Source organism: Corvus cornix, chromosome 17 (genome assembly GCF_000738735.6).
Source record: "Corvus cornix cornix isolate S_Up_H32 chromosome 17, ASM73873v5, whole genome shotgun sequence".
In the NCBI taxonomy this organism is placed as follows: Eukaryota; Metazoa; Chordata; class Aves; order Passeriformes; family Corvidae; genus Corvus; species Corvus cornix.
This window is the reverse complement of record NC_046346.1, coordinates 2,047,307-2,059,219: the sequence shown is the minus strand read 5'-3', so window position 1 is coordinate 2,059,219 and position 11,913 is coordinate 2,047,307. Positions and strand designations below refer to the sequence as shown.

Here is an 11,913-nt window from a genome sequence, read left to right as displayed (position 1 = left end):
TGAGGAGTTTGGGACTGCTTTGCTTTTCTCTCCTCAGAATTACACGCATTTGAGACCCTGACAAACAGTATTTTACTCTTTCAGAAAGTCACTCATTAGTAAACAGCATGTTTTTTATTCAGGATGAGAGCAAAAAGCATCTTGTGGTGTCAACAAGAATTCACTGGGGTGGCACCTGCAGCAGCAACAGCAGGAGTTACAGAGACTCATCTTCCCTAAGGATTAACCTGGAGCTGTGCAGTTGCTCTGTTTCCCAATCCAAGGTCCTGAGTACAGCAAAGCTAATTATTCCAGCTTTGTTAACTGATTCCCCCCCTCCCAGCCAGAAGTTAAGCTCAGCTTACATGAGCTGCCACCCTGACAAACACGGAGTATATTGCTTTGGTGATGCAGAGGAAAACCTGCCCAGCAGACAGGCAGAAAAGCAACAGCACTTGGGCATCTCCTGCCAGTGACAAAGGCACAGCGTGTCGAGGCACAGGTAACCAGGCCTAAACCACCGGTAAATACAGAGCTGATCGGAGCAGAAAGGGCATAAAAAACAACTTACGGAGTTTATGCTGGCCAGTGGGAGAAGGGCACTTACATCATTGATCTTGGCTGTTCTGTTTCATTGCCACCTCCCAGAATTTTAAGATGCTAGACTCAGTGTTGGTGGCAGCCTGGAGAGCCTCCCCCCAGGCAAACTCCAATTCTTCTCATTTTAATCTGTAATTACATCTACTACAGAGGTACAAACCAGGAGGTTTAACAGCTTGGGTTATGTGAGCTGAGGCTCACCTGCTTTGGGGATGAAGTGTAAGGCCTTACTGACTCAACAACCACTCCAGGTCTGCACAGAGCAGCACCAACAGGTGAAGCACCAGTGCAGCATCTTCTGTTAACACCACCCCTCCCTGCTCGTTACAGACATCTTACTTCTTAGAGAAATAAGGTTTTAGACCTGGATAAAATGCAGCACTTTGGCTTTTAAAAATTATTTTTAAGAGAAACAGATACAGGTGGAGCCTTTTCAGTGCTTTGAAGCGGCATAACTATGCAGACACAGCCCTGTAACAACAGCAGCCCATCAGTGACCACAAGCACGTTGTATCCATAACTACGGCATGGTTGTGCCATTCCTAGGTGGCAGAACAGACAGGAAGTTCCACTAACAACTCCTTCTCATGAATGGGGACTGGTTTAGAGAGCATGAGCCTGATTTTCAGGAGTCCCCAGGACACTATTCCACTTCCCTTGCAGGGCTACAGACCCATTTTGTAGAAGGAATAGTTCCAAATGTTGGATCATCTCTACCACAACCTGGTTTTCTATTCTGTTTGAAAAGGAGGTTTTGGATTAGTGGTGTCCCATCCAGGGCAGTATGGATAAATCTTATTTAAGATCACAACCTGCTTGTACTCCTTCTGAGAGGTTTTCAACTTCAAATATTGCAATTGTCCACATTCACAAACATTACATACAAGTTCTATAACACACTCAGTAAAACAAAAAGGTTCCTCAGCAAACCCACTTTGCTAACACTGCCACAAGCTACACTACACAGGGAATTCAGTGCTGCAAACGTGGGCTGACCCCGAGCTCGCCCCTCCCACCCTCCCTACTCTTTCCCACCTAGGAGGCCCTGCAGGATGTTTATGGGCAGGGGGAAGACGATGGTGGAATTCTTCTCGGCAGCGATGGTGGTCAAGGTCTGCAGGTACCGGAGCTGGAGAGCAGCGGGAGACTCCGTGATCACCATGGACGCCTCCTTCAGGGCCCTGGACGCGTTCATCTCCCCCTCGGCCGCGATCACCTGGGGAGGCAAAACCAGCGGAACTGAATTCATCCTGCACAGCAAGGACAGGGAATCCACAGGGTGATTTCAGTGCTAAGGCAGGTACCAAAGCCACTGCCCAGCGCTCTGGTAAGTGACCTGCCCTAGGCACATGCTTTCACCAAGCACAAGCCACTCCTGGCTGCTCTCCAGGCCCCAATGCCTGCTTTCCTCCCATCCAGAATGCAGGATCACAAAATCTGGCATCAGGTCTTGAGAATGCAATGCAAGGATTTATTCTACCTTCAAAAGCTTTTGTGCTTCTTCCAGCACTGCCTCTCAAAACCAGAAGCACTCCCCACAGCTGAAAACACTTCAAGCTGTACTTTTTTGTATCTACAAGGGCTTGAGAGGGAACGGTGTATTTCTTACTGGGGAAAACCCAAATCCAGCCCCCGGGCTGCTGTCATTACCTTGGCTCTCGCCTCCCGGGCAGCCTCTGCTTCTGCAGCCATGGCTCTCTGCAGCTGGACAGGTAACTTCACATCCTTGATCTCCACACGTTCTACCTTAATGCCCCAATCGTCTGTTGCATCATCAAGTGTGACCTGCAGAAGGCAGGACAGGTAGGTGAGGCCATGCACCTGGCTCAAACTAATGCCCAAATTTGAACAATGACCAATAAACCAAATGAATTATCCTCAAATTCTCAGACTTTCAAGGCTTTCGTATTTCTAGCATGATTTGATAGCTGTAAGAGCACAACTGTTTCAAACTAACAAAAACCCCTAGAGCTTGATTAATATATTGAAAGAATTCTGTGGCACAGAATTCCTTCAACAGCGAAATACTGACACAAGGATCCAGGGAAGCCCTCCTCTCCTGTATCCCTTGTTGCCACTTACTAGCCCCACTGGCCATTACTCCTTTAGTTCCTCACTCTTATTTTACAGAGTGGCCTCCCAAGAGATCTTAGCTTTGCCTACAGCTCCAAATCACAACTTATCACTTAGAGGTGAAATAAATCCACACCTTTCAGTTATCCATGGGATTGCTGCTTAACCTGCTGTTTGATGGATTGCTCCAAACTGCTCATACCTGCATGCTGTGTGCAATTTCCTCACGATCAGACAGGATCTCAGAGAGGTTTTTGGTGCCCAGGACGTTCCTCAGGGTGGTCTGTGCCAGGAGCCGGGTGGCTGAGTCGGCGTTGGTGATGTTTGCCACAGCCAGGGTGGCATTCTGCACCCTGTAATAAACCACTCCATCCACGTTAACTGTCACTGAGTCCTTGGTCAGGATCTGAAAAGCAGTGGGGAAAGTACAGAATATTCCGTAAATACAAGGTTAATTATTATGACAATCACGTATTTGTTTTACTACACCAAGTCCTGGTTTTCCACTGTCTTGAAAACAAAAGTCCTCATACACATATGCTGCATGTGAATGTGTCCCAGTGTTCACTAACCTCCCAGTACAGCTCTACAAAGCTGAGACTAAATATGGAATTAGAAACTTCTCAGTGAAAAATACATTCCATTAGCTTTGCCCTAATGTTATTTTTAACCCACTTCCTCGAATTCACAGAGGGATCTGCAAGTCTTACCAGTGACAGGAAAAGGAAAAAAAGCAGAAATTTTTTACTCTGAAATTTGTCTTCACCTGGGAAGGTTTAACCAGTGATTCTGGCAAGGAATCACACCCAGGCAGGTCTCCGTGCTGCCTTTCAGTGAGGTTATACCAGGGCTGCGTGAGGCAGCCTGACAGCAGGGCCATGGGGACTGTGCTGCAGAACTGCAGCCTCCTGGGACAGAAGGGTGGCACTGCACAGGGGAGCTCAGAGAACCAGGGCCATGCCCAGAGCTGCCCTCGTTCCATGGTACACAATTACTGTTGTGTTACTTGAGAGGAGAGAGGGACTTGTGAGTTACTCAACCTCCAAGGCTTACCTGCCCTGTCCCTTCCCAAACTACCTCTTTTAGCAGGCTTTTCGTAACACAAAAGCTCAAGAATGAGTAACATGCACAGAAATCATATTGTACAAATAAAACTGGATTTCTGCCTCTATGTACAGAACACAAACAAACCTAAATCCATAAGCGTAATTTAATCAAGTCAAAAGAAAAACCGGATTACTGATGCTCACTAATGGCACATCAGCAGCTGCAAGCACATTCTGCCTGCCAGTGATTAGGTTTCTCCCAATTACCCTTTAGAGTGTACCAAGACAGCTGCCATTTGTCTCAATCTACAACTAACGATGAGCAACAAACCCATGAATGGATCTGACAGGAAACAGAGGCACGACACAGGCTGCATGAAGCATCTCTGCCTTGCAAAATACACAGATACATGAGGGATACAGTTATAACCATCAGGATAAAATTGTTCACTAACTTATTTTTAGAGGGACAGTTGGGTTTTTTTCTTCTGTTATCTATGGAGTTGGCAGCACTGAGTTCAGCTGGCCTAATGCTCTGGAGATATTCTGCTACAAAGTTATGATGTCCAAGGAAAATCAGACTAGAAATCAAAGTAATTTTTTTGTTCTTTAGGACCTGCCATGAGTGGTACCACCTTCTTCATGTTCCTGTGCAGGGCAGGGCACAGAAGCCACATGCACAAAAACCCAGCAAAGGGAGCTGACCACTCATTCCCCCAGCTGCTATAAATAGCATTTGATGTATATACCAATTTCATCCCATTACTTGAGCCAGTTTATACATGTAGATAAATTGGCACAGGACAGGTCACTGCTGCGCCTGGAAATCTTCCAGATTTCACAGAAGCAATTAGGGAATGTTGTATGAAGCCCAGCAGCTTTTGTTCCAAACCCCTCCCATTCCAGCTCTCAGGCAATATTCAATTATCTCATTTGGTCCTCAGAGCATCATCTGTTTTCTTTCAGTGCTCTTCTCTTACTGGATGACATTTCTAAAGGATACACGTATTCTTCACAATACATTGCACCTCTAATCTGTATTTAAACAGCGTGTTACCCAATACTGAGAGGGGAGAAGGAAAACCAAAGTGCACTAAATTCTGCAAGTACTTTAGTAGATGCAAAAGCAAATGCAAACTCACCTCCTGAGGAGGGATATCAAAAGAGATGGTTCTCATATCAACTTTGATGAAGCTGTCTGTGCAAGGCAGGACGAAAAACAAACCTGTGCCAAGAAATCCATTCAAGAAGATGTGAAAATGGGTCATTAAAGCAGATGAATCTTGTTACTGCAATAAACTGACATCCAACTGTTGTGGCTGTGCAGCTCTTTGTGAGGAGCTCAGCAGCACAACACTTGTTACTGGCTTCCAAACCAAGGTAAGATTTTCAAAAACACATGCTGAGAAACTTCAATTTATCAGGCTATCACTTACTTAGAGATTTTTAACATTTGAAAAAAACCAACCCCAGAACTGTTAACAGCTACTTTTAAAAATGTCCGCCACATAGTTACTTGTGGGGCCTAATTCTGGCAAGCATCAACCCCCTTCCTTCTGTTCTGGTGGCTCACTGAGATTCTTCAGCTTTACAGCAATGTGGAATATTGCAAAGCCTGGGTGAAAACGAAGCAAGAAGCTATTGCCCCTTTCTGTCACTCTGAGCAGCAGGAGAAACAGCTGAAAATAACATTCTTCCAGATCTCAGAGTTTCTAATATACACAGGCAACTTCTCAAAACTATCAAATACTCTACTGGCTTCTGTTACTTTTGAAGGACATCAGGGCTTCCAGACTCATTTGGTTGAACTGATACCTCAAAACTTCTTTTTTCAAATAACCCATTCAATGCCATTATTCCTCCCTTTGCATTTAGTGCTTTTGATTCTGCCTGCAGATCATACATTAACAAAGGAGAGCTTTGAGAGGGTAAAATTAAGTTTGCTGCCTTCTCAGTCCGCAGTATGAATCAGAACATTCTGAGCTGGAAGAGACCCACGAGGCTCATGAAGTCCAATTCCTGTTGTAACATATCCTCTTACTGGAAGTTACAGAATTCTTGAGAAATCCACTTGCCACTTTAATGCAATGTCTCTACACAATTACTGTTTTGCTGATGACTAATTAGAACAAATTGCTGTGCAGGACATACCTGGTCCCTTTGCTCCCCCTTTTAGGATGCGTCCAAGTCTGAAGATGATGGCCCGCTCATATTCCTTGATAATCTGTAACAGATTGTTGGATGTCATGCAGGGGTTTCCAGAAGTCACATGATGGATTCCAAATTAGGTACACACCAGTCTAAGACAGTCTTGACTCTCAAATTTAACACACATTTCTCTGCTGGCTGCTTTTGAGAATTTTAGCCTAAACTTTAATGTCAAAAAGCAAAGAGCAAAAGGAAAAATCAGGACAATAGTCCACAAGAAATATTCCTCAGACTCTCAACAGGACGGCACCTGGGCAGGTCCAAGCACCAGCAGCAGCCATCAGGAATATCCTGGCAACACCACAACAAAGTGCAGTATTTATGACCCAGCAGGGATTTTTCCAGCTCCAATTCTGATGCTACACATCAGCCAAGCCAGGAGGAAAAACTCCTGTCTGGAAACTGCAAAGATCAACCTCAGAGTGACCACAGATGACAGTTTGTGTCTTCAAATGTGTCACATGCAACCACATCTATGTACATAATTACAGATGCATACTTACATACTTCATATTTAGACGTGATATACACAAAGAGATCTCCTTAAAAAAATAAAATATCAGTTCTCTAAGAGTAGTTATGAGTTCTTGCAATTATTCTGATCCTTCAAATGAGTTTATTTACTAATGACAACTGGGCAGATGTAGTAAAGATGTTAATGCAGGAATTATTTTGACCAAATATTGTAATAGCACTTTAATTTTTGGTTTGAAGATGAATGCACTGAAGTGCTGGGGTCTGCTATCTACTGTCTGCTATAGCTCAAGAAAGAACAGAGTTGGATTAATTTGTGTTTAGAACAAGTAAATCCAATTGAGAACAATAATAGCCACTCTGCATTGCTTAAAGTTTTAATCCAACTTAGCAGTGAACGATTTTACCTTTATGCACATCCATATCGAGATAGGAAATGTAAGAACAGTGAAAACAAGTGAGGTGATCACCAGGATCCATCCACACACACCAAGGCCAGTATCAGCATCATCTACAAAAGAGCAGAAATTGTCACTATTTTAACCCCAAGAGTGCCTGTTAAAGTGCCTAAATTGCATATTTATGTTGACTATTCCTTGAAATAAGTCTCTGTTAGCACTACTCCTCCGGCCAAATGCATTAGGTTTAGTTCAGAAATCAAAAGCCAAATTCTGCTTTGATTTTCACCAGTCTCTCAAAGCTGTGCAAGATAGCTGAGGGCAGAATGCTGTCCCAGTAGCATTTTTGCAGAAGTGTACCAACATTTAAGTTTCAATTCTCAAATACTGTTCTCTTCCCCAGGTTTTTCTAGTAGAGGGACTCACAGGCTGCAGTGGAAATCCTGTTCCTTTGTTTTCTGAGAAGGCAGAGGAACCTCCCTTAAGGAGTAAAACGCTAATACCCTGCAGCCTGCCAGCTCTGGGACAGCATGATTAGAATTTGGGTTCTGTTCCAACCGTCAGGTGCAGATCTAAGAAAACCACAATTCTCAGACCTGTTGGACCTGGGAAGTTGGATAAGATGAGGTATAAGATTAGCTGGATGTGAAATAAAGCCTCCATAAAGAATTTCTTGGCCAGAAACTCCTCATGCCTTATTTCTGTGTCAGAAGACAGCAGCTGAAGGTGTCTCTGGGATCAAATAACGAGCTGGTGGTTTCAAATGCTACCCAGTTAAAGCCATGACAAAATGTGGATTGGGAGGCATTCACAGAGCTACAGGAAGTTTCTTATCCTCCCAGCTAAGACTCTTAATGGGTTGCCAGGAGCCTGCTGCCAAGCAGGGATGTCCCAGGGTGGCACTCAGCACTCACAAACATCACATTCCTACCCTGGACAAACTGAATTTCGTGTAGAAGTCACACCTCAAATGATGTAAAATTTCAAGACTGCAAAGAGGATTTATTTAGCACCAGTGTCCCACGATGGGGTGTATTTCACAATACAAGAAGGGAGAGAGATGCTGTCTCATGGAAAACTGTATGAAATACAAGAAACATGCCTGGCATTTGTGGAATGAGCTAGTTCTGAACCATCTCATCATGGCACATGGTATCATTGGACAACTTCATCAATAGGCAATTCTTGCTTGATTTCTCAGTGAGGCTCATTGACACTGGATCCTGAGAGCAGCCAGTTCAAAGCACTCGAGTGGGACTGACAGAGGTGGTACAGAGGTAACACTAAAGCTCCTGCAGGTGATTCCTATCCCTGCCCACCCCAGAGGCTGAAAATAAAGACTTTATCCCACACTAAGTGATGGCTGACAGTATCCCTAAACATCCCACTGGAATTTTCTCCTGAGCGAAAAGGCAGGCTAGCCCAAAACTTGGATTTATAGCCTGCTGTGGTGGGCAAATCAAGGCAGGCAATGAAGAAAAAGCAAAAGTTCTTGAGCAACCTCTTTAAGAAGTAAACCACAAGGAGAAAGACTATTAAAAAAAAAAAAAACATAATTGAATCAGGCTTCAATGCCTTTAAGGCTGACTGGAACAGTTACCATTAGTTTAGCAAGGAATTATCACTTGGATCATCAAACTGTATTAATAATTTATAATATACACTTAGTGCTGGAGGCTAAGGTGAAAGTGTAAAGTTTTCATTACCCTTGAGGTGTGGCACACGCTTCATTTGTGATTTATTTTCTTCTGAAAAGACTCCACAATCCAAACAAGCATATTGCTGTCAAACACCAGAAGTGTGCCCTGACTGAAAACAAAACGCCAATTTCAATGTGAACTAGATGTCTTCAGAGGTGCTTCTCAGAGCATTTCACATGGGAAATAGCCAAAATTACGACATCTAATAACCAAACCTACGTCTAATGCCATTTACTGCATCCTTTATTGTGATCACATATGAGCTGCAGGAGAAACCACCTCAGCAGCATGTTCAGGAAAGGCTCGCAGAGACAAGATTGGAACCAACGTGACCATGGCAAGGTATTAATAACTAACAGAGTTACAGCATGAAATACAGATCCTCTCCAAGGATACCAGAACCAGCATGTGCCATTGGGCATGAGGCCCAAAGAGATCCACAGTTATTTACACAACAACTCAAATTACCCAGCCAAAGGCTTCGTACACAAAGCAACATATAAATACATTTCCTTCTCCGGTTGCAAACGAGAAAGGCATAAAATAAATAATGACTTTTCCGTTGTTTCTGAACAATGGAAGTAAAAGGAAAACATTCCAGCTTCCAGTGAGTGAAACTGTCAGTTGTGCTATCTCAGTGCATCAGCTCTAAAATGTCCTGACCCACGTCACACACACCTCCTAACTGGAAGGCCAAAACCCACATCTGTAACGATGCCAAGAAGTAAAAATTCAGCACAACTCATTGCCCCACCTGAGGACTTCTACCACTTCCTGCAGTCACACCTATACAGGATTTGGCTGCGGTGAAAAGCCACAGCAGCGTCAAAAACCAATCCCTAAGTCCTCCTTGTTCTCGTTTACAGGTGCAGCGCCCCAGGGGTTACTTCTGTTAACTCTGCTTATCATTATTTGCATAGTTTTCCCGTTAGTGATCTGAGCTGCCGCACAGGGAAGGAAACCACACGACAAAGAAACCGACCCGAGTTACGCCACCGGGGCAGCTCGTGATGATGCTCTGACACGTTCCCGAGGCCCGTGTGAGGACCTGCCGGGAATCACCACCTGCGGCCCCGTTACCCGAAGGGGCAGCAGGGTCAGCCCCCGTTAGCCAGGGCTGAGGCTCATCATCCCCCGTTAACCGGGGCAGCGGGTTCAGCATCCCCCATTAACCGGGACTGGGGACTCAGCATCTCCCGTTAACCGGGGCAGCGGGTTCAGCATCCCCCATTAACCGGGACTGGGGACTCAGCATCTCCCGTTAACCGGGGCAGCGGGTTCAGCATGCCCCGTCAGCCGGGGCTGGGGACTCAGATCCCCGTTTTCCGGGGCAGCGGGCTCGGCATCCCCTGTTAACTGGGGCTGGGGGCTCAGCGCTCCCGATAGCCGGGGCGGCGGGCTCGGAACGACCCCGGGGCTGGGGTCGCTCCGGGGCCGCCGGTGACCGCTCGGCAGCCGGGGCTCAGGGAAGCGGAGGCTGCCCGGGGGGCGAGGCACGACCGCTCCTCGCTCCTCCCGCGGGCTTAACTTCGGTGAAGCATCGCCAAACTTTTCTCCGAGACTAAATAAAGCAATGATTGAAACCGAAACAAAAAAGCGGAGAGAGAGACCCGAAGGCGCCCGTACACGGAGCCCGCGAGGAACGGCCGCTGCGGGGCCGTTTGGGGACAGCCCCCTGCCCGCTCCCCCTGCGGCAGTTACCTGGCGTCCGCCGGGACTTGGCCGGGTACCCCGCTTCGTGGTCTGCCATGGTCCCCGCGTCCCCTCAGAGGCGCCTCAGAGCCCGTTCCGCGTCCCCTCAGAGCCACCTCCGCGCTCCTCCGCAGCCACCGCCGTCCCCCCGCGCCTCCCTCAGCGCCGCCTCAGCGCCGCCGCCACGCGCCTCCCCCGCCCCGCCCGCGCGCGCGGGGTGTGGCCGCGCGCCACCGCCCCCGCCGCCAGGGGGCTCCACGGCCGCGGAGGGCGTGAGGGGAGCGCCGTGGAGGGAGAGCGCAGCGCCGGGCTCGGGGGCGGCGGACGGGCAGCAGGCAGGGCTGGGAAGGCAGGGAAGGCAGGGAAGGCAGGGAAGGCAGGAGGGGACGGCACGGAGTGTGCGACCGGCCCGGCAGGCAGCCATCGCCTGAGGTGAGTGAGCCCCGGGCATCCCCTCCCGAGGGGAGCAGCGAGGAAAGTTCCAGCTGCCCCGGCCTCGTGTGTAGTTTAAAGTGAGGATGGGACAACTGTTCCATGAGGTATCATTGCTTTTCTTCCTCACACTTTTCTTCCTCTCGTGTGGAGAGTTTGGATCTTTCATCCCTTTTGGAAGAGGCCACAGTAGTGACCTCTGCTGCTTTCGTACAAGGTCCGTCCACAGAGACAAGGTCTATGCAGAAGCACGAATTACACACACAGGCGTTGCATACCGGATTGTAAAGACTGTTAAATTTGATAAGAGTTCCAAGGTTGAATTCTATATTAGTATGAGTTGTGAGGACTGTAAATGATTCCTGGATATTCTTTAACCTTTATTTCTCTATGGGATGTTGGCAATTAGTGGGCATGTGCAAATGCACATCTATCACGTTGCACTTCGTACTGACGAGTGTAATTGCTTTTTCTTCATAAAACACATTGCAGCCTATGAACAAAAATGGTATTAGACTTCTAACATAGATTTATTTTCGGTGTTGATGTTATTCTGTGTTAAACTCTTCCTTTGAAGAGCCTAAATGGACAGCCTGAATCTTGCTGTCCATTATGTGCCAGAGGAGCAAAGATTTTGGTTTGGTAGCACAATTGACTGAGGTATGAGGTAGGAATGGAGCTGCGTGCTGAACGTAGTCCTGGTTCTTGATGTCTGGTTCTTGAAGTTCTTGAATTGACACGAACAGCACTGGAGAACGACCAGCACTTTCTCCAGTGAGTGTAAGACACCTCATGAACACTCTTCCTGTTGCCGCTGTGAACTCCTCTGCCACACTTGTGCCAGTTGATTTCAGACTGATCCGGATGAGCAGTACATGAAACTAAAGACTAAATCTGTCTCAAGATCCCCGAGTGACCTTTTAAAATTCCTTCTGTCTGTTATCTTTACTCGCATGTTTGCTATCAATACGTTTATGAGTGCTGACACCTGCTGTTCTCTTATTAGTAATTCCTCAAGCTTTTTGTCCTTTTCTCTGCAATTTTGTGAGTTTGCCTATGCTCAGTATTCAAGACACAGGGCTAATTTTTTACATAGGTGGAAGGAAGGGAGAGCCTTTGAGCTGTCCAAATGATAAATAATCATTCTGTGCCGACTCAAGTTGTCGCCTGCACACAGCTCTCAAATGCTATGAAGAAACTTACAATGCAATGTGATATTTGACCGTGAGTAGTAAATATCATGATGCTGTAATTGAATTAGAACCCGTGAGATTCCATGGGCTGGTTCACCTTAGGATCTTCTGGCAAATA

At 46.5% G+C, this 11,913-nt stretch overlaps 1 protein-coding gene across 1 annotated transcript; it reads right to left on the bottom strand.

The window, feature by feature from the left end:
* Positions 1-92: 92 nt before the first annotated feature.
* Positions 93-10,333, bottom strand: STOM (stomatin). Its single transcript, XM_039561497.1, has 7 exons — positions 10,180-10,333; positions 6,788-6,891; positions 5,850-5,922; positions 4,841-4,923; positions 2,855-3,058; positions 2,230-2,364; positions 93-1,795 (listed from the first exon to the last, which is right to left on the bottom strand). The coding sequence occupies exons 1-7, from the start codon at positions 10,226-10,228 to the stop codon at positions 1,601-1,603; spliced, it is 843 nt and encodes a 280-aa protein (XP_039417431.1). The 5' UTR covers positions 10,229-10,333; the 3' UTR covers positions 93-1,600.
* Positions 10,334-11,913: the final 1,580 nt, after the last annotated feature.

Excerpts from the sequence above, each read along its gene's own strand:
- STOM (XM_039561497.1), bottom strand. The coding sequence starts at position 10,228 with ATGGCAGACCACGAAGCGGGGTACCCGGCCAAGTCCCGGCGGACGCCA. Across the intron at positions 6,892-10,179 it reads CAAGTCCCGGCGGACGCCAG|ATGATGCTGATACTGGCCTT; the intron begins GTAACTGCCGCA and ends GCTCTTTTGTAG. Across the intron at positions 4,924-5,849 it reads AGGGGGAGCAAAGGGACCAG|GTTTGTTTTTCGTCCTGCCT; the intron begins GTATGTCCTGCA and ends TTCTTGGCACAG.